This window comes from Drosophila novamexicana, unplaced genomic scaffold (genome assembly GCF_003285875.2).
Source record: "Drosophila novamexicana strain 15010-1031.04,08,12 unplaced genomic scaffold, DnovRS2.1 tig00000986-arrow-arrow-pilon, whole genome shotgun sequence".
NCBI classification, from domain to species: Eukaryota; Metazoa; Arthropoda; class Insecta; order Diptera; family Drosophilidae; genus Drosophila; species Drosophila novamexicana.
In genome coordinates this window covers 539,392-562,848 of record NW_020824835.1, presented here as the reverse complement: position 1 = coordinate 562,848, position 23,457 = coordinate 539,392, and the positions used below count along the sequence as shown (strand labels likewise).

Here is a 23,457-nt window from a genome sequence, read left to right as displayed (position 1 = left end):
TTCTTTCTGCATTTACAAACATATGAATAAAATCATTATACCCCACTTAACCATTTTCTATGGGTATAACAAGAGAGCAGATTTGAAACATTGTGCAGCGAAGAGGCAAAAATCATAATCGAAAAGCCGAAAACCACCGAGTTGCACTCGAGAGGCTGGCAGGGAAGCGGCTTAATTGAATGAACTTGAAACAATTGAAGTGTAATTTCGTATTGAATGCCAAAAAAGATGACAGATTGGCGTAGTCTGTCGCACGCAACTTAAGTGACATTTATTAGGGACATTCCAGAAATAAGATACGCCAGATCTTAGAATTACGTCTATACATTTCAAACAGTAATTACCCATTTAGGTCACATTACTTTAGCTAAATATACTAATGCAAAAAGATCAATAATTACCCTTCTACATTTTCGATGGTTGATAATAATTAAGTTCTTAATTCCTTAACGTTTTATTGCTAGTTCTTCGTTCCTACTTTTTGGAATGTTTCTTTTATAGTTATATAGTCTGCACCACGCAATGTAAGGTATATTTATTGGTGACTCTCGGGAAGTATTATCGCTGCTCCAACATTCCTACTATTCTGCAACCAATTTAAAATAATAATTTTTTTTAGTTATAGACTCTGCAGAACGCAGGTGCTTAATAATGCTTTAAGACTATCGATAGCTACCATTTTAAATAATCGATAGTTGACCGCTTAGTCATTTTAAAATATTATCTCTACTGCTTCTTTAATATTTTTCTCCAAAACACAGAGAGTTCTCTGACTACTTTGTTTTGTTCCACGTAGTGGTGTCTAACGTTTTTGGGAACACCTCAATAATCATAATTTTCATGATTGAGTTGAGCCACAACGTCGAGGAGTTTCTGAGACGGTCTTTGAACGGTTTGATTGGTGTTATTGACACGACCGCTGAGTGTGTGTCTTACCATGGTTTTTTAAAAACGTTTGTAGCTCGTATTATTGTTTCTATTGAAATTGGCCATAAATAAAGCAGCAAGTAGTATATTATATTTTTCAGTTCAATGAAATTGATTTTATTTGAAATTTGTAGCATGATTCAAGTTTGTTGTCTATTTGCAATTTAATTATAAGTTTAATATTAAGGTAAGTCAAAAATTTAAATTAAATATTATACTCTTACAAATAAATGGGTATTAATTTTGGTTACACAATTCGAATAAATTACGCTTCAAGTTATTTTCTTTTTTTTTTATATGTATGATATATATTTTGTTGATAATGGGTTCTGAAGATCTTTTAATTACGTATAGTTGTTTTCTTGGCTTAGTTAATAAACCAATTGCTTTGCAAGCGCTGAAGTATAGTATAGTAGGTATTACTAAGAGCCTTTTTTTTAAATATGTCGTCAGAAATAAATTGTTTGATGTACAAAATGTTGACAACAAACATACTTAATGGCTAGAAAAAAATGTTTCATTCTTGACTTTTGATTATTTTTGTTGTTAGTAATAATATTTCCTTTGTTGCTTGATTGTGTACAATCATATAACATTTTGTTAATTTATAAATGTAATCAGTACGAGTTGCTCTTAACTCAATTCCGCATGTCACAGCCATCAATTTCAATCTCAAAAATCTAATTGTAAACGAAATTAATTTAAATTTATTTTGTATTGTTTCCACTTGCAAATTGTAAATAAAATAAATGGACATTACAAAGATATTTTTGGCGAATTCAGTCTACAGATCCTACGATGCATTGAAAAAATCTATGGGTCGAATTGATGGCTGTGATACATCGGAATGCGGCGTTATCTGAATCCCGCCGAAAAGTATGCAGCTTTATCGCTCAGTGTCGCAAAACGTTGCTCTCTATATTGGCCGCCTTTGTGTTGGCCGTGATTCTCTCACGAAAATGCCGATTCTCGGGATTGGCTAGTACCGAGGCAATGAACTCGGACGTCTCCAACTGCAGCTGGGTCAAGCGCTTCTGCAGAATCTCGTTGCGTTGCACCAGATTGATAGTTTTAAGGGCAATGGAGAGCAGTCCATCATTATGTGGGCGATATTTTGGAATTTGTTGTTCCTGCTGCATCTGCGGCTGCCTGATTGGCTCGCGAACGAACACATATCCCCGATCTTTCTCCTCATCATCATCATCATCCTCATCCATGCCAGAGCTATGATCGCAAAATTTGGCTGTTGCTGTCTTGTTGTTTCCACAGCGTCTACAGTTGCTGTTGCTGCAATTGTTATTGGCCGTTGTAGGTTGTAATACTGTTTTGATGTTGAAATGTTTGTTGGTGCTGCTGCTGCTGGAATGTGTACACACTAACTGCGATCTCATCTTATTGTAATTGAACTCCATGCGCTTCAAATACTTCGTCTGCTCCGATATTATCTCGGCGACATGACCATTTGCAGCTGAAGCCGAGCCCGATGCTACACGTTTTGCGTTTTGTGGCAGTCTGGGTGTCATTCTGACACCACGGCGGCGTTTCCAACGAAATGTTGAGTTCATCGAACCATTGGCAACTGCAAAAGAAAACAGAAACAAACGTTAGGTTAAAGCCAAAGTTCAAGTAACTTAAGGTAAGCAAAGAAAACATTCAATATGGCTGCGCCAGATTGCACAGTGGCACAATCGCAGCGAAAAAATTGATTTTCCAAGACAGGAACCCTCAGGACCCGAAAGTATGCAATTCAATATTTTATAAGTAATTTCTAATTTAACTCTTAAGTCACAGTATTTTGTACATAATATCCAAGATCTTTTTAAAAGTCGCAGCACTTAAAACTTATTTCTGTTTATACCCTTTCAAAGGGTATTATAATTTTGTCTCGAAATGTGTAACGCACAGAAGGAGACATCTCCGACCCAATAAAGTATATATATTCTTGATCAGAATCAACAGCCGAGTCGATATAGCCATGTCCGTCTGTCTGTTTCTAAGCCAGTCTCTCCGCTTAAAAGCTATCATAGGAACATAAGGTCGATAATTAAGGTATTATATGAAATACTTTTTTATTCATTGTCTATACAAAAATATTCTCTTTGCAAAGATATGTCAACAAACTCAGCCTTTTTGAGCTGCACTTTTCTCACATATCTGCAAAAGGGCAGGCTTATTAAATCTTCGGCGTATCGAAGATATCATTACTTTCTCGTTATAGTAACCCAAATTAAATAGTAAACTATGGAAAAGTGCAAGTGTTCACTTATAAAAGCGCTGTATTAAAAGTTTTCAATTTAACTAATAAATGAATGTGAATAAATGCAAGCTATAATAAGGATCAAATACACTTAATTGGTTTTTATTAATGAAACATTTTTTTAAATAATGGAAAAAGTTTTAGTTATAAATTATATACATTTTCAAAACAAATTTAATTTTTGATTTGAATATTATTATTTTTTTTATACAGACTCTTTGATTAATTGAGATTTGAGACAGTTGATTGTCTTATTGTGGTCTATCTATAACCATGTGTTGCTCTCAGTGTACACGAAGTGTGTGTGCTTTGTGTGCTCATCGCGTGTGTGTGTGTGTACTTTGTGTGCTCATCGCGTGTGTCACAAAACGTGACCACAGCCGGGGCCAACATTCAACAACAAAATCAGCGATTGCGACGCGTTTCGCATCAATTGGAATACTTATATGTGGGCACATGCACAATAAACGCGCCCTGCTACACACACTGATGACTGCTTTAATCATGGGCAAAGCACACTCGTCCGCATCGGCCACCAGCCTCGTCTGTGTCAGCGGCACCCTCACAACAGAAATCATATTCCAATTGGCATTTCCGTGACTGTGTCTATGGTCAGGGTCAGGCGGCAGCGCAGCAGAAGAGCTGCGTCGTCGGCAACTGTCAGCTGCTTGGAGCACATGGCAATGCACATTCGTGCATGCGCTGGTGCCTGCGTCAGAGCCGGTGCCGCAATCGGGTCTATCTGACCGCATTCAGAGCTTTGTTTGCCTTTTGCTAATAAAGCACTTTCTGATACACTGCACCAGTGCTGTGAAACGTGAGAGCGGCCATTGGCCCAAGGGTGTGTCCACGGGGGAAAAACAGGCAAAGAACCAGCTCTAAGCGTGTCTCTCTGGGTGTGTGTGTGTGTTTGTGTATGTGTGTAAAAGCGACGCATTCAGAACGGTATTAATATAAGCGCTAGAAAAGCAATCGAGGAACGTAAATAGAACAACGAATTAGGCATCGATTAAATCTTAGTAAAAGATTAAGAATTATCAATTAATATATAATCCAGCATTTGCAGGTACATAAGCTATAGACTATTAATTTAGACTTTCAATAAAATTAATAAATATGTGAAAACTGAAAATGATTATGTTTATAGCTATAATTAATTAAGCTTTATTTTGAATATACAAAAAGTCATAAAAACGATAATAATTATAAAATAATAAAAACATGATTAAAAATAATAATAATAATAGCAATATCTTCCTCTTAAACTAATAGTTGGTTTCTGATTACAATAATTTTATCACAAAAGGTTACGTTCTTATACAAGTTTTATTTATTATAGCCTTGAAGAGGGTACGATAATTTTGTTTCGAAATGAGTAACAGAAAAGGAGTTTCTTATAAAAAACATTTTTTTATTAAGATATTCTGACCAAACTCGACATTTATTAGTTTTAATATGCTCCTCTTATATAAGCAAAATCCTATCAACATCGGGTAATTATAACATATAGCTGCCATAGAAACGATAGGCCATGTCATGTATGAAAAATCTTATCAACATCAGCCCAATATATAATATAAATTATTCTGTTTTTAACATATTAAAACAAACTTAGCATTTTCGAGCTGCACTATTCACACATACTGCACATACTGTCTGCAAGGGTATTACATCTTCAGGGTGCCGAAGATATCCCTTCTTTCTCGTTTTTTTTTTATTAGATTATATAATTCTATTGATATGCAAATGGCAATAAGCATATCAGGAAAAATCAATCGACAATAGCATTCATATGAATTCCAGCGATACGCACGCAAAATCTATTTCTTGTAACCCCAACTGACAGCTGTGACCTATGACTGCCACTCTGTTGCAGTTAAACCTGTTCAAAATGATGCAATTGACAATTGAATGCGCAAATATTTAGTTTGCAATATTGTTGTGGCGTTGACTACAATATTGTCGTTGATGGCGCATACCCCCCGCAAGTTGCATAGTTGTCGTATCTTTCTGCAACGATTTATTGCGGCCGTGTTCGTCATCGACTTATGCAAGAGGCATGCCGAGGTCCCCCACGAGGCATTTGCCCTCACCCGACTAAACAGCCCCAATGAACATTTATCTACCTATTTGTCGTTGTCATTACTCGCACACTGCGTTGACGTATGGGTCTGCGCTTACGTCGGGGGTTCTTACAGTCTTGAGGTCTGTGGGTCTTATGACATGGCCCCATCATCACCATCAACACGGCGCGTTCCCACGTGCCAACCACTCGCAACAAATTAGTTACCATTTATGCTTAATTAAAGCAAACGGGGTTCAAGCCATGGCATTAGGCACTTCCAACAAAGTCTGCCTCAATTGCTTTCTAAATGCATGCCATTTATTGCCACAACCGGCGTCTACACATATAAATGTTAACAGGCCAAAAGTTGAACCCGTGCACACTGACACAAAACGCAGCTACTTTGAGTACAAAATTGATTTAAGGGTAAATAAAATAGGTGAATTGTTTACGAATAAATAAAGTAATTTTAAAGTCATTTTGTTTAACGATCTTATATTCTGATATTCTTAAATTGTTATTTTTTTAGAAATTCAGAAAGTTGTTACTTTAAATGTGTGTCTTTGTCCATCAAAAATTTAAACATTTTTTTTTAGTTTATCATAGGTTACTTTTGAAATAATTTAGAAATATTTTCAAATATTCTTCTATATTTATATCTTAACTTTTATTGTCGCAAATTTATACAAATTGCGATCTAAAAACAAATTACTCTCATGAATAAAGAAATTTAAAACAAAATGGTAGTAGTTTATATAAAAAACAAAAATCAAATTAATATTGTTTGCAAATATTACTGTGTTATTTGCAGCCCACTGTCGATACCCAGGTTGTTACGTTGTCATTGACTAAGGGGAGAACGGGGGAGAGGCTCACAGTCGCCAGCACGTGGCTTTGTCACACCCATTTAGCATTCAACTTTTTAACGTGTTGCTGGAAATTAACAGGAAACACAAAACAAAAACAAAAATAAATACACACAAAAAAATAAACAAATAAATAAAGCAAGCAAAGGTTCGTAAGCATGGCTGTTTAGAAGATACCCTGTGATATTAATTTTGTTCTATTATTTGAACAGACACAATCATAATTAAGAAAAGTAAAAATAAGTTTGTTATATCAAATATAACCCTCTTTGAGATACGTAAGTTGATAAGAGAGAATGTACAGAGAGAATGTACTTTTGTTACTGATCAAATCGTACACAAATGCTCAAATTAGAATTACCCTTTTGCTTATTGATTCGGCTACAGGATATGCAAAGAAAATCATTTGGAATGCATTCCCCTGAATATGGCACCAATAAAGTCAACAGCAACAACAAAATACATGGCTATAAAAAGCCAAGTCGGCAAAAGCTAAAAGCAACCAAACAAATGTGGGAAAATTGTAAATAAGCTAGCAAAAGTAGCACAGTTGTAGCAACAACTGCAACAACAGCAACAACAACAACAACAACAACAGCAACAGCAACAGCATAAGCAACAACAACACCAATAACGACAATGAAAGGGCTACAGAAAACGTGCCACATCGAATGACATCGAAATAGAGGTTACGACACACACTCACACGTATATAAACGTGTGTGTACGATGAATTTCTTGTGAAAATAAATGCTTATACAAAATTTGTGCAAGACTCTGTTGTGCTCATTCAAGACGCTGCCTTTTCAGCTATTAATGTAATGTTTGCGTTGCTTCTTACACATTTACCATTTTCCCAATACGTGAAATACAAGAGCTTTTGGTCATTTAGTCTCACACTCTGATGAATGATATTGCGATGATGAAATAACAATTTTTCGACGTTCAAATACATTAACGAGCCCTGAACTATGATCGATGGATATTAGTCCGAGTTAAGTCTGTGTAATCTCTATATATAAAACTGTTTGTCCTGACTGACTGACTGATTGGTGTTCTACGCACAAACCGTAAGAACTAGGAAGCTGAAATTTTCCCTGTAGTTACCTTATGTAATGAAGGTGCACTTTAAGACGGGGTTTCGGCAAGTATGCAAAAATCGCGAAAAACGTTTGTATGAAACTTGTAAGCGTCTGGCAATCTCAACCCATTGCATTCACAGCGAATCGATAATTAGGCGAAGAAGTATTGAGTTAAGTATGACTAGAGAAAAAGCAGCAAGCCAATAAAGAAGGAGGTCGGACGCTTCTTAAGAATGTAAGATATAAGCAAATCTTTGTGAAGTTAACACATTAAGCTATTCTATCATTTACTTATGTTTGTATAAGCGTATCTCACTCAGTCGAACTGACCGATTCTTACAAACTTTTTTTTACCATCCGATCGGCCTCAACCTAAATTTCAAAGATCTTTGCTCAAATTCAGTTGAGGGGTATTTTGCACTTTTTTGAAAATCCATCTCCTTGGTGGAAATGGGAGTCAAAGATTTGGTGTGTGCTTTCACAGTTTCGCAGAATCAACGCATCCTCGGTAAAAAGTGTTTTAATTTTTTTCCGATCGTGCGTGAGAGAGAAATTTACCATTTCTACAATACGTGAAATATAAGAGCTTTTGGTCACTTAGTGTCACACTCTGATGAATGACATTGGGATGATGAAATTACAACTTGTTAACGTTCAAATACATAAACGTGCCTTGAGCTATGATCGATGGATATGAGTCCGAGTTAAGTCTGCGTTATATATCATAAAATAACTCATTATAGTTAGCTGTACATTTGGCCATGTATTTCTTAAGTTGTGGAAGTAATATCACAAGCATGAAATATTTTTCTAAAACGCGTTGCTCCCTTTCTATGCGATTTTCATGACACAAAAAAAGTATTTAATGATTTTAATGTCTTGATTAAGGACTGTCCCTTTCGAAATTTATGTAGTGTTGACAGTCGCTCTCTCCTTCTCGATATAAACATGACAGAGCGATAAAGAGTGAGCGTGAGAGAGAAATTTCCTGAATTTGTAAAAAAGATAGATGAAGAAAAGAGAAACCTCTCTCTTTTCTATTTGTGAACATATCTGACTCTCTTTCTCTATCTCTCTTTTTCTCTCCATCTTTCTCTCTCGCCCTATCTCTCTTTCTCTCTCTCCCTTTATATTTTTCTCTTTCTCTGTGTCTCTTTATCTATTTATTTCTCTCTCTCTCTCTTTGTCGATCTCTCTGTATCAATCTTTGAACACACTCAAGCCTCATCTCAGTGTCTCTTTCTTTTTTTTTCATTCTCATCTCTTCCGGTTTTCATAATTTTCATTAAATATGATATCTATTTAACCCTATGTTATTGTTCATTAGAGTGCGTGCTGCACTAGTAGTCAGTTTTTAACATCAACTCATCGCAACGGACTGATGCCCAAGACTTTGATATTTTAAGAAATCTCCCGCTGTTCCAGTCAACGTCAGCCGCTATTTCTATCCTATCTCGACATGTTACCATACACCGCTTATATAAATGAGCTGTGCATAACCACTCAAAGAGGGCGTGACAGCATGACAAGAAAAGCAGGAAAATGCTGGAATTTCTGACGCAAATGGTTAACATAACCATCTGGCAGGCTACAGGAGACAGCCACAGCAGCAATAGCAGCTGGAGGCACGTGGAACGTACTTGACATCGATACACTATGACGCAGCTTATTGAGAGGCGCCCCCAGCTTCTTAAACTGTATACATCCCTTACTAACAGTCAAGCTGTTAGCATCAACATAACGCAGGTAGCTTACGTGCAACCCCTGGAAATTTCCTTGCAGTTAACGACAATCGTTATGCATTTCCTATCTAGTCATGTGGCTTAGAACTCTTATATAAATGTGTCGTGCATGTATATATTCAAAAGGGCGGCTGGCACCCTGGCATGAAGAGCGCACACATTGCTGACGCAAATTGTTACCACAACTAAGTTGCGTGTAAAACAAAAACAGCGGCAACATAAAACACAAAACAAGGGGATACACGTGAAGTGTACGCAACATTCTGACACGTGGTCCAGCATAAATATTGACGATAACGATCAGTTGCAATTGAAGATGCACAACAGTGTAGCTTGAACAAGCTTACATAAATTAATTAATTCCAGGAACGTGAGTGCCAGCAACCACCTGTTGACATAAGAAAAATCAAACAACAAACCACACTAACAAAAATAACAGCAATGACAACGCATGTCCAGAAGCAAAGGTCTGTTCTGTTCATGTTACGTATACGTTAGGTGGGACAGTCACCAGTTTTACTCACCATATCGCAACACAGCGCTGTTTTGTGCGACTCCAGCCGCTTTAGCTTTGGCAAGTGCCACGCCCATTTTTCGAAGCCGTCGCCCATTCCTCAACTCCACTCCGAGCACTGTCTTCTCAGAGAAACAGATGGTGGGCGCCATTGAAACTGCAAGCAATCAAAATGCAAAATTAATTGGGCATCAAATTGATAAATTGATTGATTAGCGTGTTGCCCAAGTGTCAGGTCCAGGTAATAAATAAATAAACCACAACAAAAAATTCAATAATACGGCCACGGGTTCAATCAACCTTTTGCAACAGTTATTTGTATGAGTACTTTGCGAATGTTCATTAAGCTTAACAAAGATATTGTGGAAGTAGCCAAAAGTTCAATCATATTTAACACGTGCCACAAATTAAGTGATGTCTGAAGTGCTAAGTTATATTTTAATGTCATTTCAATGTTTTCTTTGATGAAGCGCATTTATTATTGTTGCAAATAAAGTTTGGATAGTTGAGTAGAAATATTAAACAGACTCAATATGCACACAATATGTTAAGCAAGAGCATCTTTTTTATAAAAAAAAAAAATAACTTGATCAGCTAAGCTAAGCATCACAGAAAGCAGAAAGTTGTAGTACATTAGCCATTCAGCCCGCAGACTTCAAAAACTGAAACTGAAACCAGCTAAAGCCATCATTTGTAGCCATAACAACTACAGCTAGAACAATAATAAATTATCTGGTTGTCCCAAAGCGGCTGAAACTCATTAGCCATGCCCCAAATCTGAGCATAGTTAAATAAGCCAGCCCAATAATGAAGGAACCGGGGCATATATACACATAATTTAAAAGCGCGAGAGATTCGCTTGCTGCCTATCAATATATATATAGCATTTCTGGCGCTTTTGAGTGTTGTTCCTGTTGTTGTGGTTGGCATTGTTGTGCTGGCAGACAGATGAGCCCAAGACATACAAATTTAAATTGAAGAGGCCCACAAACAACAAGAGCAGCAGCAAGATTTTATTGCCGGCACGTGTATCTCTTGAGTGTAATTACATTTGGAAAGTATCCGGCATTGCGGCCACCAAAAATTATTTTCCTTGGAAAGTGCTTGTGGGGCGTTTTGGGGCGTGGGCGTTACATGGCGTCGCATCACGTCAAATAAGCGGCTTTCACAATGCCAACAGAATTGTTGTCGATATGTCAATATGCATAGCTGAAATTACAATTTAGTATTTATGTATTTTGCCCTTCAGCATCCGGCAGAATACGAAATATTTTCAAGCCCGTAGGCCCACGTCTAAGCCAACGTCTTAGCCACAGCTACGCATAAAATGTAACAAAAACCATGAAGCGTAACGTATGCCAAGCCCAACGAATAACGCCAGTAGCATATTTGACGTGCACGCGCCATTTTCTGTATCCCCTCATGTGTGTTGAGACGGGGGGATAGGGTGTCGGGCAAACTGGATGAGATTTTGGGCTAAACTGAGTCATATTCGCAGAAGCCCTAAAGAAAAAAGCCGGGAATGTAAAATATAGACAGCAGCTAAAGTGAAGCCTTAATCGATCTCTTAATACACTTACGACACAAATTTTATAAATCTTATTAAATGTATAAAAAATCATTGAAAGCTAATAGAGTCTCATTATGTTAGATTCCCAAAAAATTCATTTTTGCCCAGGTATCTATGTCAAATGGTAAAATATGAATGTCAATTTAAATTTAGTTAAATATATTTATCCAAAGTAACTATGCTAAATATTTAAGCATTGACGATTTATATCTCAAAGCAAGCTCAAAAGTGGTTTCATGTGGTTTCGTATATTTTTATTTACGAACTTCCTGTGAGCATCCAGTGTAAGGCATAAGACTGTGAAAAGGCAGTTGAATGTTGTTGTTAACTTTCCTTCGTAATGCCATAGTCAACAGTCTCCATTGTCCAACTATCACTTTTAAATATAGAAATAAACAAGTAGGAGGTCCTAGTCGAGAGCTCCCGACTACGGAATACCTCTTATTCCAACACCAAATAAATTTAAAAAAAAATTCCCTTGGCAGGGCTCGAACTCGCGACAGACCGCACCACTCGCTATGCCTCTACTCATCAGGCACACCAATTATTAAGTTCCTATGAGAAAGAAACTAAGAAAAAAGTCGCAATTACCATCTTGTTAGAATGTGAAGCAGACGCGCATGAATGTGTGTGTGTGTACATGCACACAGAAATTCTTGAAGTATTCGCTAGGTGTCCCATCGCATTGCGCAGTAACACATAACTTTGGTTTTTTTTAACCGATCTTTATGAAATTTTCTACAGTATATCTTATTGAACCATACAATATTTGTGTATTCTCAAAAAGTCAATTTCATTACAATTTTGGCTTAGATTGGTTGGCAATATTAGTTGGGTTATTAACTTGATTTATAGCTCTGCGGTGTTAGCGGGGAGGTGGCGATAGGTATAAAATGATAGATATTTGACATATATATAATATTCTAGAAGCAACATATCAAGTTTGGTGACTCTAGCTCTTATTATTTACCCAATTTTCTCAATGAACAGGATGTCGATATCGATTTTTATCGATTGCTTGGAAACGAAGTAAGTTATCGATTATCGGAAACAAAATCGATTTGCGCAGGCACTAGGAGCACCTACATCTAATCATTTCAAGTCTCTAGCTCTTATAGGTTCTGATATCCTTGCGTTTATACATATTGACGGACGGACGGACGGACAGACAGACGGACATAGCTAGATCAACTCGGCTATTGATGCTGATCAAAAATATAAATACTTTTTGGGGTCAGAGATGCTTCCTTCTGCCTTTTACATACATTTGCATTTTGCACAAATACAATATACCCTTTTTACCCATTTTCAATGTGTTCAGGGTACAAAAAAAAAGGTCGGACGAGAGAAAACCCCCTTGCGTATTCCACTCACAAAGTGGACTGGTGATTCTAGCCTGCGTCGAACTGGACACTAAGCGAGCAACACGTGCCGCTGCTGGCATAAAAAAAAAACAAAACTCTGACTCATGCGCAGTCTTACATAGATATTACTCATGCTAGGAACAAACACCTAAGGGGTGTGCATGTCTGGTATTTTAAAAACAATGTGAAACACGCGTAGGCCTACACCTGTAGCTGACTCTTACAGCCGCCGGGACTGGAAGTCATGTCAATCAATGGCCATAATGAGAACTGCCACAGCGTGCGCATAAATTAGTCAAATAATTGTTGGACACGACATGCCGGCAGTCACAAGTTAGGCTCACCTAAGAAACAAAAAACCTTCAACTCGTTGACTTTCAAGAAACGCCACGGGAAATTGGCCGCACAAATTGTTGGAGTTTTTCTGGCCAATTACTTTCGCAAGGCAGGAACAGCCACACACGAAGGCGACTGACAGCCAGGCCAGCATCGCCCCGAGCCCATATTAAATTGATATTGTCAACGCAGTAAAAAAAACACAGAAGAGAGCAAAAACAAACAACAAACAAACACAAGTTCAAGAAACTCTTGGTGCTTAAGTTGATTTTGAAGGCGTTGTCAAATTGAAGTTTATTTGGCGTACATCTTGCGGGGCTGACTCGCTGCCGGAGCTTTTGTATCGCAACAGCAACATCAACAATGGGAGGAATGTTTAAGATATGGTATTTACACACACACTCACACTCAAACACAGATACACACATACGTAGAGTAGCCGAACATCTGCTTTTCCTGCTTATGTTCTGAGAGCACGCAAGTCAAGAAAAGCGTTTTAAATTGCACATGTGCTTTATTTTGTTTAAATGCCATAATTTATTAGCCTTTTAATGTGTAAGCATGTGATAACTCGACATTCATTAGTTTAAGCGGCAGTTTATGTGATACGAGGAAGTACTTAGCTAAGTTTTAACTGTTCTCTAGTATAAGCCTTAGTATTGAAATTAGCACATTAACTATACGCAATGTAAACACAAGAAATGCATGTTCATATAAAAAATGTTTAGCACATATTAAGCAAATACAAGAAGTTAGCATTTGCAATTTAAAACTGTTCGTCTCACGTTGCGTATACGTATTTCCAAGGCACCGCCTGTCATCAGTGGCCCATTTCTGACTATTGAGTTACCTTCTCAGCTCAGCTGCCGTGTAACGCAGACATAACAAACAAGTAAAATTTATTTTGCTGCTAACAAAAACGATTTAAGCTTTGGGCAAAAATTACAAAAGATAACAACCGAAAAAAAACTTTCCATCGGCGTTTTTCCCATAAACGTTGTTTGTTTGGGATTTATACTTCGACTCGCACGTTGCTCATTTTATAACCAAACAGTGGGCAGTCAGAGCTTATTTTAAATGCTTAAAACTTAGTTTGGACTCGCAAAATTATTAAAATATAAAACCTAAATAATTAAATATGTGTAGCCATCAATTTTGCAAATTTAAAAATAATTTTCTTCACAAATTGTAAGTCTAATTTTAAGGTCCGGAAAAAATTTGATTACTTCTGATTTAAAATGTATTGAGCATTTCATTATTTTTTCCTGATTTCTTAGACAATTTGTTTTAACCTTTAAAGATAATATTGCATTTTACATATATATATATAATATATAAATATATTTATATATATATATATATATTTATATATATATAATATATATTTATATATATATAATGCAATCCATATGAGGAATGTATTTGAATATTCATTTCTGAATATTAAGCAACAATTTTATGTTAATAAAATAAAATTGTACTTAGCGTGCTCATATATTAATTCCATTGGGATTCTAATCTATGCAGAATTGTGTAGACTTTGTTTGTACTATCTAATACTTATTTGACGTCAGCTCGAACTGTTTGTTGCTAACGAAAATTGCCGACGTCTACAACAATCATAAAGCAAAGCAACAAGACAGGTAAAGTGCTAATTTACTTGTTATCTCAATTTCGTAAAAGGTAAGTAGAAAAAAAATATTTATAAAAAAAAATAATGTAATCTGCGGAAGGGGCGGAACAAATATACCGAAGCTAAGACAATAAAAATTTCTTGTAATTGTAATAAAACGTCTAGAGCTTACAAACGTGTCATAATATGGACAGAAGATTCCAATACAAATGATCTAAGCGTTATAGCGAAATCAGAATATAAATAAGTAGAACCATGTCGGAAACAATGAGACATCTATACATACAAACAGGACTTATCAATAAAGAGCGTGAGACGAGAACGTTATGGATTTTGGTAAGTGTGCAGTATTGCCAATTGAATTGCCAGCTAGGCGATAAAAATTTATGATGGCAACAAGCAAAGCAAATAAAAAGCGAAACGAGCCACACGTGTACCATACAATGACCCAATTGCCTTGCCAATGCCACACAAAAGCCAGCCACGCGCAAACTGTGCCCAACACAAGCACAAATACAAATAACAATACACTAATACGAAAGGTTCCACAAACAGCAGCTTGTTAAAGAGTCAGAGAAGTCAGTTCCCCTCCAAAAAAAAAAAACACCTACATCCACCGTGCTATTAATTAGGCCGAATCTTATTTAGTTACCCAAACGAACAACCCACAATAAAAACACACCAATTTTTCCATATATAATTATGTCACGTACAAAGGGCTTATCACGTACCTCACGGAATTGCTATTGCTATTTATAATTAGCTGAAATCACAAACTTAATTACTAACAATAAATAACGTCAGCAGTCTGATTATTTCAAGTCAATAAGTTCCATAAGTCCTGCGTACCAAGAAATATTAATAAGTTTTATTATCGTTTACTTTCTTTTGTTGTTTATCTTAATTGCTTTTAAGAAAGGATTTCCTTGAATTGTGCTAGTCTCATTTACAGTTCAGTAGATACAATTAAATGAACTAATTAATTACTTAATCTGTCTCAAATATTGTCTAAAGCTTCATGTTCATGTTCGTCCGGGTAGCCTTAATTACACTAATTTGATTAACATGATAATTATGTTATGTGTCCTTCATTGTCATTTGGTACAAAAGGAAGTCATATAACATTTTATTTAATATATTTGCTTAACCGCCAATTGTATTGTCTTAAACAATTTGTTTGTTTGAAAAAGCTAAAAAGTATCTACAAATATCAAACAAAAGATTGGAAAAAATTCCAGAGCTCTATGACAGGACAACAAAATTAAAAGTAAATAAATAAAACGAATAACCAAAACAAAGATTCTGTTTATTATAGAGCGAATGGCTTGCAATACAATAGATCAGTTGTAGCGCGTCTTCTGTGAACGGCACATGGCAACAATGAACAATCAAATAAGCTAAACATTTCCGACTGTCAAACTGCAATAAAATTGGCATTGTTCTCAGTGGAACCGTGTACGAAAATACAAATTTAAAACGACACAAAATGCGTCGTCTAGTGATGAATGTTGGCCATTTATTCATACCTATCTGAAGCATTCACTTTCAGTCCCTATTTAGAATGTTTTTTCATCTCTTTTTTTTTTTTGTTTGTCTTCTTTTTATGCCTAGCATATTTAATGCAGCTAATTGGAGGTAGCTTTTCAGCTTAATGAATGAACGCGTTTAACAGCCCATGTATTACGCTAATGTGAAAATTCGAATTTGAATTTGAACCGGAATGAGAATGCGAATGTGAATCTAAATGTGAGCATTTTATTCCGCTCGTTTAATTGGCACATCATAAAATGCGAAACATTTAACGTAATTAATTAGTCTCGCATATATTAAACGCACAGACACACTTATAATACTTACTAGACCGGCACGTGTAGCGCCTGCTGGGCACTGGGGCGTATACTTGATGTGGCATTACTTCCGCTTGCGACGCACCCATAAGTTCTTTGTTTTGTAATACAAAAATCGTTTTATTTCTCTCGCACAAGAGTTTGAAATAAGAAACAATTCCGCTCAACAACAAGAGCTCTACAGAGCTAATCATTAAGTAAAACTATTCACATATATGAACTACAAGCCATGCGGACCTTCAATTCATTCCTATAAAAAACTCGTCTATTTATAGCTATCACATGTTTCAATTCAAACAAAATGTACCAAATTCAAATCAAGGCAATTTCAACGTTCCCGTAAATTATCAACAATGATATTACAGTTTAAAAATAACACTAATAATTAACTTGCTGCACTTGTTCAGATATAAATAAATAGCATACAAAAACGTATGTGTACAAATTGCTTAGTCATTCACTTGATGTTCATTTAAAAATATTGATCATATAAAAATATATCTCGGTATTATTAACAAGATCTATCTCGTTTTTGCTGTAAATAGCAGACAATTTTCAAATATTAAGCATAGTACGCTGTTAAATCAAAAATAGACAAAGTTCAAGAAAAAAAGTGACATCAAATATACAAGGTAGATAGATATTGACAAGAACATTTACTTCGTATCATGACTGTGCAGTTCCTAGAATTTTCAATAGATAAATTTGCATTGGACAAATGTAAAATTTCCCTTTTAAGCCGTTTTAAGCTAAGCAGGAACTCATTGAAAATGCAACACATGCCGCCCGTCAAAGCCAAAAACAGAAAAATGTGTATTTTATTTATAAACGGAATAAATACTCTAAGGCTTATCGGACAAAACTATCTAAAAATAACATATGCAAAAATCACATACCTCAATATTAGTGTTATTTAAAGCAATAAAAATGCTGCCGCTAAGCGCGTCGCTTGATAAGTCATTCGGGCATACATGCGAAGCACACTCATGCTTATATAAATTTATACATATATATTATATATACATATATTTGAAGACCGACTCAAGCTTTTAAGCACAGCTGCCTCTGTGGCAGCCACAGGAAGAAAGAAACAGACATAAAAATACAGCGCAGACCATGGCAAAAAAACAAAAGCCAACTAAAAGGCGGCGCGTGTGTTTGTATTTATTATTGTTTGCCCCCCATCATCATTATCATTATCATTACCATTATCGTTATCATTATCTTTGCGGTACTGGTTCTGGGACTGAGACCTCGACTGTTTAATTTATGTTTGCAAAAATAATTCGCTAATGTAACCATAAAATAAGCTAAAATACCAACAGTAACAGAATTTATAAGACAGCAGGCTGCATGTCTACTAAATGCCTTGTTTTTAATAAGCAACAAATATATAAATCTTCTGCAAAAAGAAAAAACAATTGGCAAATTTTAAAAAAGAAATCACTGCTTATAATATTGTAACAAATCCAAATCGTTATATATTGTTATGCAAATAAAAAAATTTACTAAGTAAAATATTACAAATATATGATTTTTTCAACAGTTAAGTGAATCTATATTTTCAAGTTTTCCTAATCCAAATTTTTCTATAACTTTATTGAATTCACTTTCCATTATTTAAAGGCAAATTACTTTTGCAAGTTCGGATATGTATAAAAAGTAAAGACTGCAACTTGATTTATATGAAAACAATTTTTGTTGCCAAACTCACAGCCAAGCTGAAATACCCGTTGCTACATTGACAGGGTATATACAATGATCAAAGACAGCTCAGTGTCTCTGTTCTCTGTTTACCTTCGTCTATTGTCACGTCAAAACTGCCGCACGTGCGACACTTAATGACCGCCGGTCATCACAATGCGCACACAATGTTCGAGTGCACTGTCGGCGAGAGACGGCGAAAGACGACGCATACACACTCACAAACACACAGATACACACACAAACTCGCACACACAAAAGCAAACAGCACGCGCGTGTGGCAATTTACAGTTATATGTGATGGCGTGTGACTCGCATTATTGGGTCAGTAATTAGCTCTTCTAGTTATCGCTGTTGTATTTATTGGCGCTACACTGCCGCTAATATAAGTGCTCCCGATGTGTTCATATTGCTTACGATGTGCCACTGTGCTAATGGCCGAAAATCTCATTATGATTTGTGAAAATTTAATAATCTGATTGATGCGAATGCCTAAATAAAAACGGTTTGAAAGCGTTCAGCGACAACCCAACGAAATTCTTATCGTGCTGTATATAGGCATTGCTAATAATAAACGAGGACCAACAAATAATTACTCATACGCCATGTGGTACTGAGAAGTTCTTACACGGTATTCGCAAATAATGTATGATCTATTTAAAAAACACACAAAAACCTCATTTGAAGCCAAAATAATGTAAAGATTATTACCGTAGATGAAACCGCGAACAATTGACAGCTGGAAAGCGAATATCGATAGTATTATGGATATATAGTCTGGATCTTAAGACTGACAGCATTCACGTAGTTAGAAATTATTTTGTTTTAAAACTGGAAAGTCATGAGGTCTGCCACAAATTACATAATATGTATTTTACATTTTAACATGCAGTTTGTACAAAATCAAAATGTATTTCAGCGGCAGTTTTTATACCCTGAATCCATTAAAATTGGGTATAAGGGTATATATATCTAAAATAGAATATATATATGCATTTGATGTTGGAAGAAGAGGGTTCAGGGTATCCCCCAGTCGGGAGCTCCCGACTAGAACCTCTTACTTGTTTCTATTTACACATTAATTTAATACCCTGAACCCTTTGAAAATGAGTAAAAAATTTATAATGGTTTTGTGCAAATGTATGTAATGGGTAAAAGGAAACATCTCCGACGCCGTGAAGTATATATAGCCGAATCAATCTAGTCATCTCCGTCTGTCCTTAAGTATGTATAAACGGGGCGATCTCAGAACCTGCAAAAGCTAGAGACTTGAAACGTACGATATCCTAGTTCCCAAGCAGTACGAGTTTACCTCCGATAATCGATCACTTGCCCCGTTTCTAAGCTATCGATAAGAATCGATATCCAATTTTGGTTTTCTCTCTTTGGTTTTAATGGCTGGAGTTGCCAAACATGATATGTAGCTCTTTGAATAGTATATACAAATGAAAAATCTTTCCCCCCTCCCCACCAGCTCCTAGAGCGAGCTGCATTTTGTGTTGGTAGAAGAAGGTGCAGGGTATCCCATAGTGGGGCATCCCGACAAGAGCACTGAAACTGGTTTATATTTCTACTTTTATGCAATGCTTATCTAATCCTTGCACAGTCCAAATAATATTTCGCAAATAACCAGCGTAAGCAATAAAAACAAAAAAACCCGGCTTCATTTCCTAATATCTCATGAAAATAAAAGGGACATATAACTAAGCTCCCTAATAAGCCGTAAAATTAACATAAAAAATAAAACAAAATTAATTGTCATTGAAAATTAGTCAAGTTTTATTGGTTTTGCTACCGTTAAGCAGCGTATAATGTATTTAACTTGTATATGCTTTAACATAGTCCGCTTGTAACATTTGAAAATTGGCTTAATACACGCACACTCACACATACCCACACACACATAAGGCGATTCCATACACGTGTCGGAGCTGAAGCCGGTATAAAATTTAAAAGCCAAATTTAAAACGAAAAAGCGAATTAATTTGTAGTTGCCTGCATAAATTAAAAAGACTTTGTCATTCAATCGCAGTTAGAGAAGCGAACGCTGCCGTCAGCTACGTCGACTGTGACGGCGACAGCGGCCGCGGCAGCGGCAGCGACGGCGACTGCAAAATGGCGATAATTTCGTTGCCACGAGCTGCGCACAGACAGACAGACTGTGAATTGGTGTGTGTGTGTGTGTGTTCGTGTGTGTGTGTGTGTGTGTGTGTGTGTGTGTGTGTGTGTGCGGGGAAAGGGAGCGCAACACAAGCCATCAAGTGAGTAAAAAAACAACAAAAATTCACCCAGCTAAACACTTTTAGGCAAGCAAATACAAAAGCATTCCAAACACACTGTCTCTCGCATGCCATTTTCGTATATTCAAATTAAAAATGTAGGGCGCGTGAGAGTACATGCAAAAAGAACCGCAAAAGTTCCGCTGGGTGCACAATTTCAAAGTTAACAAACACACGAAAACACTCTCACATGATGTTAATGAATTTTTATGCTGCTGTCTCTGATGGTCGTGTGTGTATGTGCATGTGTGTGTGTGTGTGTGTGGGGTGTGATTTGCTCTTGTTGTTTTTTTATTGATTCAACGGCGCACGTGTTGCGGCTGGGGTAGTCGATCTGGCAGCGCTTCTCTCCCCTTTTGCCAATACAATGCGGAGCAGAGAGCCCGTTCGTTTGCAGCGATTTTCTTGTTGCTATTTTTCGCTGCTGTTTGTTTTTATTTTCGAAGGTCTTTTGTTTGTGTATTTTGGTTAAGCTTGAAGTATCAATGCACAACGCGTTCGAGCCTTAATTATAAATATATTATTATGGACACGCCACGGGGTGTCATGTATGGAAGGGCTACCCTGTTCCTGTTACACACTTTAAAGGATTGTTTACATATTTCAATAACTTCCGCTTGATGAATATATGTATGTACCATTAGTACTACGTATACGTATTCAATATGAAGGCCTTTCCATTAATCGTAGTGTGAAATCTAAGATTAATTTGATAATTATTTGCTCACCTCAATTCATTTATATACATTGTTTATTGAAATTACTTTATTATAATTTCCGTTTAATTTACTTATTTCTATTAGCTACGAATTATGTGGTTTTCAATTGCTTAAATAATGACCACAATTGCAGCGCCTGCCGGAATCAAAGTCGAATTCGAAGCCAAACAAAGGCCTTAATTCACATACTTATGTCGAATATGTTGTCAAAGTCACAGCTGGATTCACTTTTCTGCTGAACACGATAAAAATAAATAAAAATATAATAAACCGCCGCTTACGACAAGCAATACGCATTTGTTAATGTTTTTTTTTTTTATCTTTTGGTTTTTTATACCCTGAACCCATTAAAAATGGGTATAAGGGTATATTGTATTTGTGCAAAATCCAAATGTATGTAACAGGCAGAAGGAGCATCTCCGACCCCATAAAGAATATATATTCTTAATCAGCATTCTTAATCGAGCACCGAGTCGATCTAGCCATGTCCGTCTGTCTGTCCGTCTGTCCGTCCGTCCGTCCGTCCGTCCGTCCGTCCGTCCGTCCGTATGTATGAACGCAAGGATCTCAGAACCTATAAGAGCTAGAGACTTGAAATTTAGATGTAGGTGCTCCTGGTGCCTGCGCAGATCGAGTTTGTTTCCGATAATCGATAACTTACTCCGCTTCCAAGCAATCGATAAAAATCCATATCGATATCCTGTTTTTTGGGAAATTTTGGTAAATAATAAGAGCTAGAGTCGCCAAACTTGACATATAGCTTCTAAAATAGAATATATATATGCATTTGATGTTGAAAGAAGAGGGTTCAGGGTATCCCCTAGTCGGGAGCTCCCGACTAGAACCTCTTACTTGTTTTTTAAGGTTTACTTTATGAAACGCTTTGCACGCTCCACTTAATGAGCGGCACTTTCCATTGAGAATTCTACAAATGGGCCTGGTACCAGAAAACGGGAACGGAAGCATCAACGGCCAATTAACATAAAAGTAGTTCTTGGAAAAATCAAGTGGAGCTGTGCAAATGTTATGAAAAACCCAGCATTTGTAAAGAGATAAAAAATGTTGTACAGATGTTTGGCTGCGCTTTTAACTTTTTATAACAATGGGTGTTATTGTTGTATTTAGTTATTTTTTTACTGGCATTTTTATATTATATTTTTAACAGTTTTTATAATTTAAAATGCTTTTAAATCTAGTATATTTTATTTTTAGATTATGCTTACTTGAGAAGTCAACAACACGCATACGCCATGTGCAGCACTTGGGCAACTGCACTCGCAGCGTGCAGTGCGAACAAAAGGCCAAAGGGCTAACAGGATGCGTCAGCAGTCAAGAGAGAAGCATACACAGGCAAATACATGCACACCCACACTTGAGCACAGACGCGTATACTCTATGTTCGTCCTTGAGAAGGTGACGCAAAAAATTTGATTAGGAGCTCTGCTGCATGGCGGGCAGCATAAGCAGAACACAAAGGCACAAAGTTCTGTAATGTATGCCCATACACACGCACGCACGCACACACACACACACACTGTTATATTGATAATAGCAAAAACGAGCTAGATTACGCGAGAGTAAGTGGCGGCGACTGCGAGCTAAAAGCTCTCTTCGATATTGAACGTTGCTCGTGACATGCAATTCTAGCAGGCGACACGTGTGGCTCGTGAACATTTATTTATGTTTTCATCTTTCTTTTTATGGTGTTGAAAAGCGAACGGCTAATACTAGAAGATGAATGGGCCAATTTATGCGAATAGGTAACTTACCCGTTGGTGTGTTGGAAAGCGTTGAGCAGAAAATGTAGCAGGAATGTTTACGTTTACAGTTGTTGTTGCTTAACAGCTGTTGCCTGCTGCTTTGTTGCTGGGCACACTCTAACACACACACTTAGAAGGCAGGGAGCGGGCGACACAGCATAAACACGTTTTATTTTATTTATTGCACGCTCATTGAAACTAATGAGCATTCTTGTTGTTTTCACACGCTTTTAATCTATTCCTTTCTGGGTAGTCTCACCGACAACAACAACAAAAACAACAACGATAAATGTGGCGCTGACTGCGACGGCGACTGCGACGCGAGATGTGCGATTGGAGACAGTCGACGCGAACGACGCTACTGTTGGCGACACGCGCGCAAACTAAACTTTCGCTTTCGTTACGCGATAGACACCAGCACTAAAACACACAAACACATACACCAATATGCCTATACAATCTCAGCAGTGCTCACTCAAACACGAAGTACGTAAATGCTGAGTGCTTTGGAGCTATGAAGTTTTATTTAGCAGAATTATTTTGGCGAATCGCATCCAACGACAGCGCACAGCAGAATGAAGCCGCGCTACCACTGCGCGTCGTTTAAATACACGCTGGCAGAAGCAGTGGCTGCACACCCGACACAAATGTCGAAAGTGTGTTTACCACAACAGTGGTAGGCAAAGCAATGGGCGCATTATTATTTGTTAAGCTTGGTCGAATTAAATAAAAAACTTTCTTGGAAAATCATATTTCTGATCAAACTACAACAAGCAAAACTTTAGAATCAAC

At 36.8% G+C, this 23,457-nt stretch overlaps 1 protein-coding gene across 2 annotated transcripts; it reads right to left on the bottom strand.

Moving 5' to 3' along the window:
- Window positions 1-1,061: 1,061 nt before the first annotated feature.
- LOC115765687 lies at window positions 1,062-23,217 on the bottom strand. 2 transcript variants are annotated; one of them, XM_030709345.1, is made up of 3 exons: window positions 22,675-23,217; window positions 9,464-9,610; window positions 1,062-2,506 (listed from the first exon to the last, which is right to left on the bottom strand). In XM_030709345.1, exons 2-3 carry the CDS (start codon window positions 9,603-9,605, stop codon window positions 1,821-1,823), a joined length of 828 nt encoding a protein of 275 aa, XP_030565205.1. In that variant the 5' UTR covers window positions 9,606-9,610; window positions 22,675-23,217; the 3' UTR covers window positions 1,062-1,820. The 2 variants fall into 2 exon arrangements, with proteins under 2 accessions (XP_030565205.1, XP_030565206.1); XM_030709346.1 differs by lacking the exon at window positions 22,675-23,217 and adding an exon at window positions 20,915-20,932.
- Window positions 23,218-23,457: the final 240 nt, after the last annotated feature.

Bases quoted from the DNA above. Each gene is read 5' to 3' on its own strand.
- LOC115765687 (XM_030709345.1), bottom strand. From the start codon at position 9,605: ATGGCGCCCACCATCTGTTTCTCTGAGAAGACAGTGCTCGGAGTGGAG. The intron at 2,507-9,463 runs GTGAGTAAAACT...TTTCTTTTGCAG, and splicing joins CAGCGCTGTGTTGCGATATG to TTGCCAATGGTTCGATGAAC.